Raw genomic sequence first — 19,989 nt, forward strand, 5'->3', positions numbered from 1 at the left:
CCTGTTCAAGTAGACTCTGAGCCCACCTCCAGTTTGAACTTCTTGTGAGTCATCTACAATAGACATGTGCCACCACTCGAAGAAGAAAAATGGTCACCTACCTTTCTATAACTACTGTTCTTCGAGATGTCCAGTCCATGACCTGCCTTCCTTCCCCTCTCAATTGGAGTCTTTCTGTTAGGAAGGAACTGATGGGTGTAGGAATAGCGCAGCCCTCTATACCTGCATACAGTAATACAAGGGCTCCAGAAGGTGTTCACGCAGCCTCGACAAGAACTGCTTAGGGAAAAATCTCTGACAACTGTGCACACGGTATGCACACACCTCCAGTAGAAAAGAAAGGTAGGTAACAGCTTTTTGCCCTCAGTGGTTGTGGAGTTCCATTTTTCCTCCTCCTTCATATTTCTTAAGGAGAGGTCATTCTCCTCTAATTATGTACAGAGCACACTTTGTTTTTCTATTTTTCCAAAGTCTCATCATTTTTTGGTATATGAGGACAGTCCAAAGGGAAAATAATATCATGTCAGCATTTGTCTAAACAGATAGCTGAATGCATTTCAAAGTTTCCATATCCCAAATATACACGGCACTAATGCAAAGCTTTTTTTTTTTTTACATACTTATTGTCTAGAGGCACAAGTTTGCTTATATGTCTGCTTTGGCAAAGCAATTTTGCTGTCCATGTTTAGTTGATACTCCTCAAACCTCTTAGGGGAATTTAATGCTGACTGATCTCCAATACTGTGCATCTGGAGAGACACATTTAATAAAGGAGAAAAATAGATTAATTACTGAAAACTGGAATATCTGAATGTAGAATATTTGTCTCCAAATATCCGTACTCAGTTTCTCTCTATCCTGCTTTTTTTTTTTTTTGGACTTTTTCTGATTCCAGATAGGTGGTGTAGGTATGTATACTTCCTTTTATAGATGCAGTCTTGGTATCATTGACCACCCTAAATCAAAATTTTAACCAATCTGGATGGTTCTAAATCCACTTTTTTAAATGGTTCGCACATCAAGAAAAGTGTGGCTCTTTCAGTGTATTATATATTGAGAGAACTCCAGTTACTTAAAACTAATCAATGGATTTTCTGTGTGTACTAATCTCAGAAAATTATTTCTGAAATCTTTTACATTCTCTTATCTTTAATTCCTCACAATATATACAGCTAATTTGTAACACTACCTTTTGGGAATACAGACAAACTCCACTCTCTAGAAACAATGGTAATGTTGAAATGAAAAGGGTCACAGTGGACAGTACCTTCCAAAAGAATGTCTAATTCTGTAACTTGTGGCTCCCAGCAACACTTACAAGATGTTTAATCACAGGAGATAATGCAATTAAAGGGCACTTTTACCACATTTTTAAAATGTGGTTCTTCTCTGAAAGGTGTTTAACTGATTCTGTGTCACATTTGCTCTGTTTACAAATAAAAAACGGCTAATAGGATTGTGTGGGTTTAAATGAGAACCTAATTTAGGCTTAATAAGGAGGTCTGCACGCTTTTAGGCTCCACTCATGCATGCACACACTCACATACAAACAATAATTAAATAAATTTTAAACTTTTTAAACTCTGTCAGTTAATCAAACTACTTCTCCTAAAGGCTGGGCTGAGGTCCTTTTAATGATTGATTGGTTTACTAACTACTAGCTTTTTAAGTTCACCATAATAGTCAAGTAGGAGTTCTTTCTATCTGTCATCATCACCATTAGTAAAGATTTGACAAGCCAGAACATACCCTGTCACTTTAATGGGTAGAATTGCATTTTATGGGTGCTTCCCTTTGCATTATAGTAACCCATCTCCAGGACTATATAAACTATGAGACCAAAAACTGGGATTCGTATCAGTCGATATACATATTAACATGTCCCAACAACTCATCTATAGTTGTTCACTGCTCCCTCACTTGCCATCTAACTGGCTGGCATGAGTTCAGTCCAAACTCCAAGTAGGTATCCGTGTGGCCGGGAGCCAGTTCCTTTTCAAATATTTGGGCTTGTTAATCAACAAGGACAAGTCGGTCTGCTCTCTAGTACAGTGGCCAGGGTGTTCCTGTCATAAGCCAGGTACCACACAATGCTAAATATTTGTGCAGCTCTCAAAGCCCATCTGCTCACAACAGTAAGAAACCATCTTTCACTCCTTGTGCACATGACCTACATGTACGTGATTTGGCACAGCAGGCTTCATCTCAGGAATTTGCAGGGCTGGTTAAAGTTGGCTAATTCCCTGTCTCATCATCCACTAGACATGCCGGTTCATGTGCTTGCAGGAGTCCTAGCCTCCTTAGACAATGTGGACATGGGAGTTCTCTTTACCCTGCTTGTGCCCACAAAGACTGTCATTATTGACACTTCTTTATGTTGGGAGCTCACCTAAGTAAGAACTATGAATGGAGGACTATAGTCCTATCAACTTGGAATCAAGAACTACGGGTTGCATCAAGATCTAGTTCTCCACGTATTGCATTCAATTCATCTTGTATGTTGTTTTTCTCCCTCATATTAAAGAACTGATCTTACAAGTAGCACCAGCTTGGCCTTGCCAGCATTGGTTTTCCACTTTTCTGAAACTATCAGTCAGGACTCCATTGGCTGTTCTTTGGGATCCCAACATAATTTTCTAGGACCAAGGTCAAATGCTACATCCCAACCCATCCACTCTCCATCGCAGGGCATGGATGCTCCAATGTTAATGCCTCAAGAGGTGGGGTGTTCTGTGGACATACAAATGAGGAAGTCATCTACAAGTAATCTTACCTGTTGTAGTGGTGTTACCCGGGGTTCTTTCAACCCAAAGCTCTTGGTAACTTTTACTCTGTGCAAGGTGGTGTCAGGAAATAAATCAGGGGAGACACGGCTGTCTGACGGATAGATGGCTGGCACAAACAGGACAACACAAGAGTGCTTTCACTTAAAGCTACACTTTACTTAGTCTCAAGCACTTACACTCGTCCACAACAGATTAGTAAAACACCCCCAACCCTTGATAATTACCAAAGCTGCATGTGGCTCTCGAGTGAAACAGCGGCAGGCTTCCGGTGGCCAAATCTTCCGTCTGCCGGTGGGGACCGCAAGATGTATCCAGAGGGAGAGTCCAAAAAGAGTCCCCAAACGAGTCCAACTATCTCAAGCTTTTTCCCCTTATTTATACATTAGTAATAGAATGACATGTCCCTTAAAGAAAACTTGTTAAGCAAGCAGTTCCAATGGGCAAGCAAGAGGCTCCTTCTGATTATTGATTAACCAGGGGTGGGTTTTTCCAGAGTTTTCACCCTTGAGACCCCAATAGACAATTCCTGTGGTACATCCTGCTCTTTTAAAATGCATGTATCAGCAACTTCAACACAATTCTTAACAGGAAGGATGCGGGGTCAAGTTGCCCTTTCTGTGGCACCCCAACCTCCCCTCCCCCGCCCTTGGTCAAGCTGAGACTGCTGAATGGCCAATTTACAGCTTGCTGACTAGGCTGCCTTTAACAATAAGCCATAGTGGTTTCAGGCACTTTACTGGTTTGCCAAAAAAACTTCCCCTTCAGTGGGAGTGTTTTTCCCTATGGGTGCAGTAGAAAGGTTTTTCACCAGTCTTGGCCTCAGTCCAGCATGTTTTAGATATTTGTTTTCCTGAAGCAATAAAGCCTCTCTGTTAGTTCCCTCAGAGTTCACCTGACATCTGTCTCCCTGCAACTGGTTGGCCACTCACTATTTTTCTAACCCTATATCAATCAGATTCCTAATAGGATTAGACAGGTAGTATCCCCATATCCTGGATCCCACTCCTCCCTGGATCTTGATTTTGGTGGGCAATGTTATTCTCCCTTTGAATTGACGGCTACCTCTTCTTTCCTGCATCTATCTATGAAGGTAGCTTTCTTGCTGGCCATTACCTCCACAAGAAGGGTGTCAGTTATGTGTGTTGGTCGTGGATCCTTACATAGTATTTTGTAAGGACAAGGTATACTCCTGTCCTCATCTGAAGTTCCTAATTAAGGTTGTCTCAGAGTTCTACCGCATCAGGCAATATACTTACTGGCATTCTTTCCTAAGCCCCGTTCTTAGTAGAATGAAGAACGGCTTCATATTGTGGATGTCAGAAGGGTATTGTTTTTTTACTTGGATGAGATCATTTAGATCATCATCTCAGCTGTTTATTTCAGTTGCTGACAGCATGAAAAGCCTCCTGGGCTCGTGACAAAGGATTTCATCCTGGATGTCTTCCTGCATAATAAATCTGTTACAACATTTCCAAAGTACCTCCACCAACCAGGATGGTAGCATGCTCCACAAGAGCCCCATCAGCTTCCTCCACTTTCCTGGCTCAGGTGCTTCTTAGGGACATTTGTAAAGCTGCAACAGGGTCGTTGGTGCATACTTTTACAGGTCATTGTGCTATAGCTCAAGAATCCAGAGATTATGCAAAATATGGACAAGTAGTTCTACAGTCATTGTTCAGGTAGGTTCTGAAATGTTCCTCCAGTTCGAATGCTTGAGAGTCACCTAAAGTGGAATGGACGTATGCAATCACTTGAAGAAGAAAAAAGTGGTCACTAACCTGTTCTGTAACTGTTGTTCTTTTGAGATGTGTTGAACATGTCCATTCCATTACCCACCCTTTACCTTCCCCTCTATAATGGAGTCTCTATCTGTTAAGAAGGAACTGATGGGGGTTAGGGCAGTGCCCCCTTTTATATAATCAGACACCAGCATGAGAGTGCTAAGGGTGCATGCGGCACCAAAGGGTACAACTAAGGGGAAAATCGCCATCTCTGATGCACGCTGAAGTGAAATGGACATATCTTAAAGAACAACAGAACAGGTCATTTTCCTGTTTTTTTCCTTGAAGCAAGGGTTGTTATTCTCCAGTTTTTATGCTCAGGTGTGAAATTACCATTGAAAGTATAATGTACCAGAGACTGATTTTTAGCACAAAAATGTGCTCAATTCTTATCCACTGAAGTCAGATCAGTAGTGCTTTCTTCACAACCCAGAAAGTAGATAGGAGTGCAGCAGGTCTTCTTTCCTTGCACTGTCAGAATCACTGGTTCTCTCTGCTCTTCCAATGAGACGAGATGCAGCAGCAGAACATGGCAGGATGAAACTGCTGGTCCATGGAAGAGAAGTACTGCCAGTCCAACTTCAGTGCAGAAACCTTATGCTTTGAAGTTCTTTATGTGATGATGTCAGACCATTGATTTTGTGGAAAATATAAACTCTGCTGCAGCTTCTAATGTCCACAAAATCAATAACAAATTTTATAATTTTGTGCCAAGACCCAGCAGAGTTTTGAGGGTCATTGGTTAAATTGGGAGGGAGGGAAGAATGATATCATGCCTCAACTTTTCCTCATCTTTTAAATACTACTTTCCCTTCTTTTTTGTCCCCTCAACCAGCAGTGATAAGAAGAAGTTTAGTGTCACGGGATCTGTGTAGTCATGGATTCTGTATCTCCTTCCTCAGATTATCCCCAAACCCGCTTGTGCATGCCCACTGATTTGGACGTGATTTTATGCTCCCTTTCACAACACATGGGAATTTCAGAGGCTCTTCCCCCTCACAGCCCCACTGAAGACCTTAAGGAGTGCAGAGCACCTTGTGTTGGCCCTTTGCACTGAGTGAATTTCACTTTAAAACAATGTTATAATTTTACACCAAGTAGAAAGCAGCATAACTTGGGTGTCTCTCTTCAGTAATATATGGATTTCCTGGGACTGATAGATGGGTGCAAAACTAAACTTAATAATTTTCATAACAATTCATTTTCTCAAACTTATTTTTTGCTGGTAATTAATCTATTATGCTCTAATATAAAAGGCAGGGCTGGCTCCCGGGGTTTGCCGCCCCAAGCAGCAAAAAGAAAAAGAAAAAAAGCTGCAATCACGATCTGTGGCACTTCGGCAGCAGCTCTACCTCTGCTGCTTCAGTCTTTGGCAGCAATTCGGCAGCTGGTCCTTCGCTCCGAGAGGGAGTGAGGGACCCGCCACCGAATAGCCGGACATGCCGCCCCTCTCCGTTGGCCGCCCCAAGCACTTACTTGCTGGGCTGGTGCCTGGAGCCGGTCCTGATAAAAGGGCAAGTATGTGTGTTGTGCACTATTCCCCTAAGCTTAAGGTTACCAGTATGGGATCGATCTGTGTTTCAGTAATTCTGTAATTACATATTTATTCAGTATGATGCCTGCTGCACATTTTCAAAGGTTCCTCATTTCCACCCGCACATGCACTTAAGATAGTTTTAAGATGCAAAGTATACTTTTGTTTTTAAATTCTAGATATAAAACAATGGCAATACATTTACAGAACAATGATTTAAGTAACGTTAAATGACTAATTTCAATGCACAAAAGCAAGAAAATTAAGAGGCAGAGTTATGGTAAAATATCAAGTTTCATGTCAGTGCTCAGTCGAGCCATTGTACACGTTACACTTGTAAACAGCATGTGTAGTTTTCCAGATTTTCTTCAGCATTGTCTCTTAATTTTCTTGAATTTTGTGGTTGAAATTATTTAAACATTTGACTTTTGATAGTTATATCTCTTATTTCGCCCCCGAGAGGTCTCTAATATAACATAATGTGTGTGTCTGGGTATACGTTTTCTGAGAGATTAATTGGGTAATGTAGAAAATACTTTATGTATTTTTTAAACTGGTCATGAAAGCAATAGGGGAAGAAAAATGATGCATTATTTCCATGATCTAAATGCTCTGCAGCAGCAGCTGAGCTGCTCACTGTTATTCAATGCTACATTAACTTTTCCATTAATGCTGGTGCTATATAATATGAAGCCCTTAAGCATTATAAAGTTGCTGTCTGATTTTTGTTCCTTGATGTAGCTGTTGTATTTGCATGTTACAACCATTACACAGAATAACCACCATTATTCCCTTTTAGAAGGATGTTTCCTCTTTATTTTGAATATAGTTAGGTCTAAGAATGTCTCAAAAGAAAATGGATCTGTTAACATTTTCACTCTAAACTCTGGTATCAGAGGGGTAGCCGTGTTAGTCTGGATCTCTAAAAAGCGACAGAGTCCTGTGGCACCTTATAGACTAACAGACATATTGGAGCATAAGCTTTCGTGGGTGAATACTCACTTTGTCAGATGCTCTGTTTTCTTAGTTGTTTGCCATTGCTGATCTTATCTTGGTGATCACTGGCACACAGGTTATTGGTAAGGATATTTTGTTTCTGTGTTGCTGGTTTTCAGACAGAAATATAACAACTGGGGAAATCAGTCCAAACAATGGACAAAAATAACATGATTATTGGGAAATATTTTCACAAAATTATTAAAATATAGTTTTTAAACTATCCAGGTTTATAATTTTGAAGAATAGCTTTTGATCATGTGCAGTAGTACTTTTCATATTTATATTTTTCTAGATATCAGTACAATGTTGAAACATTTTTCTATCGTATAATGTACGTCGACTAGAATAGTAATTAATCTCATTTGTCAACGTTTTTGTAATCTGGCCATATCAAGATACGGATATAAAAATAGAAACGGTGTATGTAGTCAGTGCTGTAACAAATCAGAACATGTGTTCATAATGCTTCAGAGGAAGGCAAACCACCCTCAACCACCAAACCTCTCCCTCCCTCCCTACCCATTGCCAAAAATACACCTGATTGTACAATCTGTTTGAGAGCGAGATTCCTTCTTGAGCATCACAGATGATCAGTTTTATGCCCTAAAGAATGAGGTTATATTCTCAGCTCTGCCACTGACCACTTGTGTTAACACTGAGCAAGTCACTTCCACCCCGTGCCTCAGTTTCCCCTCATCTGTAAAACAGGGAAATGATCATTCCTTCCTTTGTAAAGTGCTTTGAGATTTATGGATGAGAAGAGCTAAGTATTAGTATTAATTGATTATCTTATTACAAAGAAAGTTTGGGGTGGTTTTTTTGGGGGGGGGGTTGCTTTGAATCATTTCATTTCAGGCATGCCCATATCTAGTGTTTGTGGAACACAGCAAAAAGTAGTCTGATCAGTTTTGTGGGTCCTCATTTGTTAGTTCAGTCAGGCTATCTCTTCCCTTTTTTCCTCTCACTTTTCATTCCTTCTTCCAAGTTAAATAATCACAGTCTCTGTAGTCTTCTATCCTATGTACACATTGCCTTATTGCCAAAATTTTTCTTTGCCCTTGTCAGACATTTCAGTATCTGTGATGTATGGTTTTCAGATGACTAGCTGAACAAAGTACTCATATTATGGACACACCATAGTATATTATATAAGGTGTTAATAATGTCTGTATTATTTTCTAATACATCCAACAATCCTGTTTGCTTTTTTGAGTGCTACTGCATACTGGGAAAGTTATCCATGAGTCTTAGGTACTCCTTCTGAGAAGACCCTACTGGTTTAGAAACCATCTTACACAAAAAATTTACAATATTCTTTCTTATAATGATTGTATTGCATTTATTTGAGCAGTTTCATTTGCCTCAACTTCAACTTGATTAATATGGAGTTTCTTACAATCGTTTTTAGCAATTGCTAATATGAATAGCTTTGTGTCACTAACAGGTGTTCTCACTGTCCAATTTCTTACTGATCTAGCAAGAACATTTCTTGTTGTTTTGAGTTCATAATCAGATGTGGCACTTCAACATTAAATATAAATATATCATCAAACATCTTTGCCAGAGGATGTTGTGAAGGCCAAGATTATAACAGAGTTCAAAAAAGAACTAGATAAGTTCATGAAGGATAGGTCCATCAATGGCTATTAGCTAGGATGGGCAGAGATGGTGTCCCTAGCCTCTGTTTGCCAGAAGCTGGGAATGGGCGACAAGGGATGGATCACTTGATGATTACCTGTTCTGTTCATTCCCTCTGAAGCACCTGGCAATGACCACTGCCAGAAGACAGGATACTGGGCTAGATGGACCATTGGTCTAACCCGGTATGGCCATTCTTATGTTTCTTATTTTTATCATCAGTTAGAAATACCTTGAATTTTTTTATCCGGAGAGGTTATTTCTTCCTGCAGTGTATTCAGTCTCCTATTACCATGTTGTTGCCCTGTTTATCAAGTGTTTTCAAGGCCTTGGCATCTAAACTCAACAGGGATGGAGTGGTACTCAAAGGTGCTGCTGTGTATCCTTTGGCATTTGAATCACTGTGTTCTTTGGCTCTGCTGCTGTTGGCAGAAAAGACACTTCTGATTCAGGGTCATATGATCATTTTTAGGCACTTTTCATTAAAATAATATAAAGGTTTGAAAAGGCAATTGCATCTAACCTTGTCCCAAACATTACCATGTTTTGTGGGTTTGAAAACAAAAATAAGTTTTTAAAAAAACCCATAGAACTCTAAAGTTCAATATCTTCTTCTTCCACGGTCCCACATGACTTTCCTGTGAGCTCAATATTTTCATTAGTTTGAAAGGGATTTTATCAAATAAAAATATTAAATATGAACAAAACTAAAGAAACATAAGATAGAATTCCTTGAACACTGAGAAATATAACCTCTTTTAGATACTCACATTTTATTGGACAGCCTTGTTAATTTTTTTTTCTAATCTTCTGATGTTGGAAAAATTTGCCAATGTGAAATGCTAAGCTGTTTCTAGGACGTCTTGATGTGGAGGAATGAAATATTAAGTATATCAAAATGTTCTAGTTTGAAAATTTTGAGACATCATTGCCCTTATATTAGTAAAAATTTAAGAAAAGATTAGCACATAAATAATTGACCAGAAAATAAAATATCCTAGTCTAATGACTGAAAGTTTTGTTAATATTTCCTGTATGAGTTCCCTTACACATTTACAGTACAACATACAAAATTATTTTACTTAGAGAATACTTAGAGTATACTTAGAGTATCATTTAACAATGATTAGATGCTACGTGAATAAAAACCGAATCTCACTAGAACACTCGGTATATTTTGTTGAGAAAATAAAGTTTATGAAATAAATTTCAATATTATTTTCAATATGGCTGATGATAAATGTTCTCGTACTGAGGTTATATCAGAAAATCAATATTTTTAAAATTGAAACAGTATAGGTTTGTATTGATCCATGTGGCTAAATCAAAATGAAAGGCTTTATAACAGCTTTCTTAGACAGCCTGCTACCCAGTAATGGCAAACTATCAATTTTAGCTTTCCACTGATAAATCAGCTTGAAAATTGGATGTCAAATTTTTTTTCACTGAAGTAGTGATTTTTTTCATGCCCTTTAACCTTTCCTGATGTATGAGATTGGTTTATAAGACTAAGCTCTACCTTCCTGAAAGCAGTTGTCAAAACTGACATTTAGATGCGTTTTCAAACAATTCCTGAAGTCCTAAAACCTAATTTTATCTACTGTCCTCGTATGTTAATAGAGGTGTTTATGTGTCTAAACAAACATTAATAAATATTTAATGCTGAAAAAAATCAATTTAATATTTCAGGTAGGTATATTCCTCCATTTTCTGATCTCAGGAGTTCATAAAGGTCAGATTCTCAACTGCAGCTTTTAGAAACTAATGCTCCAGGAAGTATTTTAGCTTTCAGTGATTACGTGGATTGATTTCTTGCCTAACAGATTGATTTTATTTTACTTTGTGTTATGCTAGGCTTTAAAAAAAAATACTAATAAGTAAATCTGTTTTAGTTACTGATTATAATTGTGGCCTGTAATCATGATTTACATGTACTTTGTTTTCTGTAAGGAGGCATGTGGGTAATTTTTTTTTATTCAGAAAAGAGCAATAGCATACAGAATGTCTGAAAATAGACTGCAATGTCTTATGTTATGAGAGAAAGAAAACAGCCTTAAACTGGGTCTAATGCTGTAGCCCTCAATGACAGTTGACAGTGCCATACCTTTATGTCTGTACCACAGACTGTAAGTTAGCTTGAGTGGGTATTGATTGTGAAGTTTTCTGTTGTATAATTACTTTTTGCTGGGGAAAAATGTGGTGTGTATTGATCTAGATGGAAGCATTTGAGTAGCAGTTTCCCTTGGCTAATAGTGAGTGTCATCTTTCAGCCATGATAAATGGTAACATTCCGGGTCAGCATAATTACTTTGTGGTGAAATGAACCTCCTGTACCCTTCTCCTTCTTCCTCTCACATCAAGGGGCTACCATAATCATCTTTATCTGAAAGCCATGATTTACTGAACTAATCATCCTCTTAATAGAGTAGAATCTTTTTTTTTCATTGTGTGCCCAGTTTAACTACAATTTTACTATTTAAAAAAGTGAACTGTTCTATTCTGGATCCTCAAATATAATTTTTTCTCTAGCTGTAGTCAATTGATCTTGACCTGCAAGAGGCCATCCCCTTAAGGCAGTCTTTTAGCCTTAATGCTCAGTGTTTAAGTGGAAAGAGGAGAAAGATTCAGATGTTCAACATTTTGATACACTATTTTGTAAGCCTAAGAATCAAACATTATGTCTAATTTTAAATTTATGCGAATAATAGTATAGTACTGCAATGAAAACAGTGATACCAATTTACTTTCAGCATCCCCTTAATTAAAACTATGCAAACCATTGAGTGTGCTGTCCTTTGGCTGCTGCACCGAGTTTTCATCATGAAATAAAATGCAGAGGATGCCTCTTCAAATTATGTTGCTAGAACAGCTTTGCTTGTAATAATTGAGACATCTCATTGAGTATACAGAGTTTTAAATGCAAAACTGAAAAGGTTTTTTGTGTTTTTTTTTCATTGTTCTGTATCCATTGACTTTCATTAAGTGGCAAACCAGATGCCAAAACCAAGAAAATCATATTTATTACTAGAACTGAAATACTGTGATGATTTGTATTGTTTGGCACTTCTTTAAGAAGGGGTGTTCAGTGTATTATCAATATTAAAACTTTGTAGTGTGTTGTTGAAAATGGATTCATGTTTACTTGCCAGTAGTGTAATATGGCCCCTGGGTAATGACTTTGTGTTAAGTAATGTTATTTAAAGAATATCTGGCAATAGTTTTAGATCATTTTAAGACAGCTGTGAAAGGTTTGGATAAAGGTCATTTTCAATGATTGTGCTTAGTTAAATAAATGTGAAAGGTTTCACAATGGGAATCTTGCTTTTCAGTATGCTGTCATAAATTTCCCTTTAACACATCTGGGAATACCAAGTAAAATGTAGTTGTTTCTGCCTTGAAGGCAGTATATTTTATATTTTCCTTGCTTTGTTTGTTTTCTCCTTATAATTCTGTTTATTCACATAACTAGAGTTCAAAGGTTTCACTTTGTCATAAATTAAATCCACTATTCTGTGACAGTTTGTGGGACCCGCTGGATATAATTTTCAAATGGTTGTAACTTGAAGATTTTTGCAGAGATTTAATCATTAAAAGTGTTAAATTTTCTGACAACTCAGCCTCTATTGTGACCCTAGTGCATTGCTTGCTCCCTCCCTTGGCCACAGCTGGCCTCTTGCTGTTCACAGCTGAAAAGTGAAATCAATGCTTGGTCTAACAAAATGCAGATGAAAGCCATTCTGATCATATATAGTCATTTCCCGTAATTTTATCAGCCTTCAGTTACTTAAATGATCTCTGGAAATCATTGTTGGTTCATGTGAATACAATACCAAGTTTTGTGTTAAGATGTGCTGTCTTTTAGGAAAATAATACTTTCTTAAGCCTAGCAGTGGTGTACAGCTCATACAGATGTAGAATGGCTTTCTAAAATATCATTTGCCACTTTTTTCGAAGAAGCATTACATTCCAAATCAAACCAAGGGGGTCTCCATCTAAATTCTATAGATTTTTGAGCCAGTTGGAAGCTTGTGAATTTATTTTTTAAATGTTCTAGAATGTTCAAAGTTGAAAAGTAAAAACTCTTAATGTGTCAATTCACATTTCCATTGCGCTCTCATCCTTTTTATTTTTATTTGAGTAAGATGGCTTGGAAAGCTATGTTGCAGTTATAGGTGGCGGCGTATGATGTAGCTTAATGCTCAAAAGGTCACAGAACTACAATGAGTTTGATGGAAAACAGCCTTTCTCCCTATTTTAAATGGTTCCTGCTTTGATTACAGGCATTTATTATAATTATCAAGAGATTAGTCTGTTGTTACAGAATCCTTGTAATGGAACCATTTAAAAGGAATATAATGGCAATTTATTGGATTTTGTAAAGGAAAAGAGAACAGATAAAGTGGTGTTATTTGTAAATGGATAAACTGTTGCCTAAATGTACTAATTTTTTCTTTTGTTTCACCTCGCACTTTTTTCTTCCATAGTTTTCAGTTATATAGAAAAGAGTCAGTCATAATTTTAACAAACCATTTTAAATTAAAGGTTCTTTGATTATAATATTTTAATAGCTACTTACCTACTGTGCACTTCAGAGACAATGCTGAACAGGATACAAGTATAGCAGTAAGATTGCTCCTTCCATAAATCTTGTCTTAAAAATATATACATTATAAACAGTTTATGGTTTCTTTTACCTTTGCTTTGGAATTAGTACTGTATAATAATCCTCTTTCAAAACTTGCACTCAATTTTCAGACAATGTGTTGCTGATAAGAAATAATAGTGTGTAGGAAATAGGCTCTATTGTTTTCGTCAGTTGAAGTATAGCTAGGGCTGATTCAAAATTCCTTTTCTACATTAGCAACAAACCATAATACTGAACAGCTTTATAACTCACTTATAACTGGTGATAACCAATTTTCTGTTTAATTTAGTCCTATACTAAGGTTAAATTATACTCTCTGCTCAAACAGTTTTTTTTTTGTCTGTTCCATTCATAATATAGGTAAGCATATACATGAATTTGGATCAGTTTTAATACAGATACATAGAAACTGGCCTCTAAAGTCTATGCCTCCCAACATTTTTCCTTGTTTGTTTAGTGTTATATAATGGGTTCTTTCCAGCACTCATTACATTGTTTTATTTTCTGATATCAAGATAAATAACTCATAGAAATACAAAAATAGCACAGTTAATATGAGCACAGATTAATAAAAAAGCAGGTGGCTTAATTCTACTCCTATGTTGTCAGTAATTGGGCAATATTTTGCCAGAACTTCCATTATCAATCCTTATTTTCAAGGCTTTAGAATTTGGTTGTGAATATTTTCTCCACAATAGAACTGGTTTTAAAAATCTTGGTACAGATGTCAATTAGTTTAGAAAATGTCCATCCAGTCATTCATTTTGAGTTTAAAGTTTACCAATTTACATTTTTATTGACTGCACGGATGCAAATCGTTTAAATGTATAAAGTTAGAACAGTCCAGTAATTACTTGATAAATCAGTTAAGGAATATTTATGACATAAAAGTGAACGCAGGTGAAAAACAATGTGACATTTTCTTGGGGGTGTCCAGAACTGGAAGTCACCCTGTTACCCTATGCCTTAGCAAAAGAGGGATTTATTGGTGCTCTGCTGTCTGGCAGCTCCCTGCCATCCCAGTCTGTTAGCCAGCCAAACAAACTCCATAGGACTCAGCCAGTCCTAACTTTACCTTGCAGGTTAACCCTGGGTTTACTTCACTTCTTGAACTCTCCAGAAGAGTCTCTCTGTAGCATCCACAGAAATGACACATTCACTGTCTCTAAAGAGACAGAATACACACCAGCCTAGTAGCTCAAATGAGGATGCCTTCCTCACTTCAATATAACAGCACTGAGATGAATTTATAATAAAAACAAGAATAAATTTATTAATAAATAACAAGATTGAAGTGATACTAAACAGAGGTAATAGAAACAGAATGGTTACAAATGAAAGAAAAGTATAACATGCTTCTGAGAAACTACAAAAAGCTTAGAAGGCTCCAAGCTTTGTCAAAAGCAGTTTTCTAACCTACAACTGCTTTTCAGCATCACCAACCTACATAATTAGGGATCCACCATTCATAGATTCAAAGAGCGCTGACCTCTTTGTTCCCTCCATGTTGGATAACAAGATGTCCTTTTGCTTCTCCCTATATTCCCCAAAGTTCACAGTCTTTATCTTGAGAGTCATGGTGACCCGCTGGGGTTCACAATGCAGTGTGTCCTCTGGTGTGTTGATGCCATGCTGTTTCCTCATCTTCCAGATAATTGCTGTTTACCTCAGATGCAAATGAGCTGCCCAATGTCTCTGGCATTGCCATGCTCAATTTACATTATATACACAGGCAAACAGGCAAATCAACATTCCTTTGTGCAGAACAAACTTGTTTATCAAATCTGCCCACAAACATATTTTAGGAACATATTTCCAGCACATATACTTTATGCAACATCCATACGAACCTCATGCAGTGATATTAATGACCAGTGTGTCACCAGTTTTCATTTGATACTTCACATGACATCTTTGCAGGTAAATACTATTACAGCAATATGTTAGGTGTAGTGAGTGTGTCAGGCCTGATAGGAGCTATAGAACCGTGCCCCATCTGCCATTTGGCACTGAGAGGCTAGTTGGGTAACAAATGCCTTGTGCTTTTTTTGGCAATTAAATGCTGAAGCAAAGCAAAGGTTTTTTTGTTTTTGTTTTTATACCCACGGAGTAGTTTATTGCTCCGAGACCAGTGAAATTTACTTTACTTATAGGTCTGTCTTATTTCCCTTTGATCTGAACACAGTCAAGTTTGGGCTTACTTTAATTTAAGAAGGAGTTCCATGCCATGGGTCCTGCTGCTGAGAACACTGCCCTGTCTGACCAAGCAGTAAACAAATTACCCAGTGTCTAGATGAACTTGGGGCTTGGATGAGAGCTAGCTGATTGAGTTGCAATCAGAAAAGACTGAGGTAATGTTGGTGGGCTGGGGGAAGAAGGTAAAGAGTTGTACGGACTTATATCTGTACCCCTCATAGAGGGGTGTGACTGCCATGTGGAAAACAGTTTGGTGGTAGTGCTAGAACCTATGCTGCTCCTGGATGTTCAGGTAGTTGCTGTAGCCAAGAGTGCTTTTCTCCATATCGTCCGTGCAAGACAAGCGCAACCTTTCTCTCCAATGCAGACTTTCACATAATGACCCATGCCTTTGTTTCTTCAAGATTAGATTGCAGTATTTGCACTACTTGGGGCTATACCTTGAAACCATTCAGACGCAGAAGCTAGTGCAGAACTTTGCAGGCTGCTTACTCAGCAGACTCACATGTTGGGAGCACATGAAACCAGTGATCTGCTCTGGCTTCCAGTAAGCTTCCAGGTAAAGTTCAAGGTTTTGGCTTTAACCTCTAAAGCGCTAAATAGTTTGGGACCTGGTTTATCTGAAAGATTGCCTTTCCCTCCATGGTGTACTGCCACAGTTGAGATCAGCAGTGGTGCTTGAGCTGGACATGAGGAAGCTGCTGGTAGGGTGTTCTCTGTGAGGAGTCCTTGATTTTGAACTCAATCCTACCTTTTGGTCTGCCAGAGCCCAGATTTGTTAACCTTCCAGGCACACTGCAAAAGTATGTTGGGGAAGATGTGGGTGGAGGTGTATATATTTATGGCCCTTGCTATGTTTGTTATGATTTTTTTTTTATAGAATGAGTGCCTATAGTTGTATTTTTTTTTCAAATGTGAAGAAATAAATAAAATAGTGCCCAATAGTCTAAACCTGGGTCTTTCCAGTTGCAACTTTCCTGCGGAGTGTAGTTGTTTTGAGGCTATATGGTAGGTCTTGGGAGGTAGGTCCCCATCTGTTAAGGGCTGTGTAGGTTAGGAACAGGACTTTAAATTCAGTTCTTAAAGGACTGGGAAGCCAACCAAGATTGAGAAGACTAGGTGTGATGTTTGTGTTGGCTGTTACTGCTTATGAGAGAAGTTGTTGCATGTTGCACCGGCATGAGCTTTCTTGGGTTAGTTGCATTCAGCTCCAGGTAGAGTGAGTCTATAGAGCCTATAGCAATAGTTTAACCTAGAGATGATAAAAACACACATTATTGTGGCTACGTACAAGTCTGAAAGAAAAGGGCACAGTTTTCTTGCTGATCAAAGGTTGAAGGCGGCATTCCTTGTTACTGTGACAATCTGCATTTCTAGGTGTAGTGGGGAGTCCAGCATGACACCAAGACTTAATGCCACCTTTATGGTTTATAGTCTGATTCCTTTGAACATTGGTGAAGTTATAGTACATTACATAACAACCCCTCACCCCACCAACCTAGCCTATGTTAAAAGAATATTATGTAAGTTGCAAGTTCACACACTTGAAAGTTAGCAAATGCCAGATTTATGGCTGCTTTTGCAACCTTCATTCTGCCCCTTTTGCATACATCATGAGTGCTGAATGAGGCTGGAATCCTGTGGCAAAAACTGTATGTGATCAAGTAATTGAAGACTTTATCATTAAATTCTCTCTCTCTCTCTCACACACACACACTCACACACTCTCACACACACTCACACAGCTTCAGCAGCTTTCCAGCATTTCTAAGTAATCTTTACTATTGCTGTGGTGTCACCGTGGGCTCAGACTTATAATGTTCATGATCAGTTATTGTTTTGGCAGGCTGCCAACATTTTTTTTTTTCCTGAGGAACCCAAGTAAGAGAAGGGAAATGCTGATTTTCAACTGTCTGGGCAGGGATGGTGTCCCTTGCCTCTGGTTGCCAGAAGCTGGGAATGGACAACAGGGGATGGATCACTTGATAGTTACCTGTTCTGTTCATTCCCTCTGGGGCATCTGGCATTGTCCACTGTCGGAAGACAGGATATTGGGCTAGATGGACCTTTGGTCTGACCCAATATGGCCGCTCTTATGTTCTTATATCTCAGCAAAACCTGAATGGAATTTAATAGGGCTAAGAAAAGGCACTTCTATAGCCCAAGTGCTTTCCCCCTGCTGAATTTCAAAGGCTTGTTGCAAACAATGGAAGTGTTAGCGTTGTTCAGAATCCTTTATGATGGAAAGTATTAGTGTCAGAAATATACAGCTTGCTGTCAGCTCACCCTGTGATTCCTCAAATTGTTTCCTATTTCCACCATCTGTGTTTTCCCTGGATTTATCTTGAACTAACTTCTCTAAATCCAGCTACTAAACCCAGCTCTTCCAGTCACTGGGACATCTTATTAATGGCCAAGGCTACCTTAGAGAAGGGGAGACATATTTGAATTTGAACATTTGTTGCATGAGACATTGTTGTCTGATGATTTCTCTGACTGGTCTCGTAATTGCTTGTAGATGGAATTGAGTATTGAGCTTTGCAGTTATTTGCATGATAGAGGCCTGGTTGGTGAGGAGCAGGTGACCATCACAGCTTTCTAGATTTCTCTCTGAACACTTTAGTGTTCACTCACTCATGAATGAATACAACTTGTGAAGCCCATTTGCTTTGTAATGATGTTTCATGTGTATTATCCATGCCATATTTTCAACAGGATTAAAGGCTGCAGAGGTGTTTGTTTGCTGCCCATGGGCAGGAATTCATCAGTCAGCACCAACACTACCATTTTTGTATCGTGTCCTGGCCTGAAACCTGAATGGTAGAGATCCAAATATTGACAGGGAACAGGTGTTGCTGGAGTTTCCCTGAACTGCACTAGCTTTCATGGACTAACAATAAAAGGGAAGTTGCAGACAATGCTATAATTGGGAAGATCATCAATAAGTATATGATTTTCCAGGATTTGCCAGACTACTGAATTATTTAGGGTGTCTGGTAGCTTATCTGCTTTTGTATGTTAATGCTCTCAGCAAAGAATTTGCTACACGTCACTGTGAGTGTGGTGGCTGAAGGCTCAATAATACTTCTCTAGTATTGTACATGTGTAAAGCACTTTCCCTCCACTTATCCTCACAACAGCTCTGTGAGCTACTTTGTTAGTGTTGTGTCTTTTTTACAGAAGGGAGAAAGCAAGACGGAGCAATTTTCTTTTCAAGGCCACACAGGGTGTTTGTGACAGAGTCTGTATTGGGAACAGGAGCAGTGGGCTTCCAGCACCAAAATTAAACCTATCTAATGTATACCAGAGAACATTTAAAACTGTAAATAGCTATGCTGTACATTGTATTTGGAGTGTGTGCAGTATAAGGACACAGTTGAGGAAGGCTATAGAAAATCACTATGAAGAGCACAAATATGGCAACAAAATTAGAGGATGACATAAAAGCATGACTAAATCAGCTAAATGTACATAGTCTAGAAAAAACCCCAAGGTCATGATCATAGTCTATAAATATCTTCAGAGCAATGGAATAAATGAAGGAACTGAATTATTTAGTCTGTTGCTAATAGAGCAAAAAGCTATAGCCTGAAGCTATGTTAGTTAAAGTTAGACATTAGGAAAAATTAACCATGCAGTTGGGCAATGGAATAGAATATGTGCCTGACGTGCAATCCTTACTCACATGATTAGTCCCATTGATTTGGGACTAGTCACATAGGATTGGCCATTTTAAGGACACCATAACTAGCGCTATTTTAGAACAAGTTTGATGAGACATCAGTGATGATGTAAGGAACAGTCCTACAAAATGGACTGGAATCCATGAATGACAAAATATCGATCTACTTTTTATCTAAGAGTTTGGTAGTGCTGCCCATCTCAATGGTATCTGAGCACCTTTCATGTAAAATTGATTAGCAATAGGGAAACTCCTATTGGAATTCATGGGTTATGTCTATATGGCAATAAAACACCCATGGCTGACCTGTGTCAGCTGACGTGGGCTCGCGGGGCTATAAAATTGCAGTGTAGATGTTCCGGCTCAGGCCTCACAGGGTTCCAAAGCCCTGGCTCCAACCCGAGCCCAAATGTTTACACTGCAGTTTTGTAGCCCCCCAGCGCAAGCGTCCTGAGCCCAAGTCAGCTGACCTGGGACAGCTATGGTTATTTTATTGCAGTGTAGACTTACCCATGAAGTCTCTGGCTCCCTCACTCACCCATTTGGTTTGTTACTTGATTTGTTTCCTTTGATAGTTCCAGGTCCTTCTGTTTGGTTGGGGTGGAGTTTGGTGGTTGGGGGGTTGAAATTTCAAATTGTGATGGAGTTAAATCCCAGTACTTCAAAATATTGTCGATCCTGTAAATTTATAAACATGCTTAACTTTAATCATGCAAGTAGTTTCATTC

The 19,989-nt window shown here is 38.5% G+C and overlaps 1 protein-coding gene across 1 annotated transcript in view; it reads left to right on the forward strand.

Moving 5' to 3' along the window:
- The window catches only part of LOC112121265 (neurobeachin), a 959,539-nt gene that overhangs the window by 629,691 nt on the left and 309,859 nt on the right, over positions 1–19,989 (forward strand). The window contains exon 39 of the mRNA XM_029911962.1: positions 896–908. Within this exon, the coding sequence (XP_029767822.1) occupies positions 896–908 (13 nt within the window). The remainder of the gene's footprint in view (positions 1–895; positions 909–19,989) is intronic.

The sequence above is a fragment of the Terrapene carolina genome, unplaced genomic scaffold, assembly GCF_002925995.2.
Source record: "Terrapene carolina triunguis isolate 2854851 unplaced genomic scaffold, T_m_triunguis-2.0 Scaffold139, whole genome shotgun sequence".
In the NCBI taxonomy this organism is placed as follows: domain Eukaryota; kingdom Metazoa; phylum Chordata; order Testudines; family Emydidae; genus Terrapene; species Terrapene triunguis.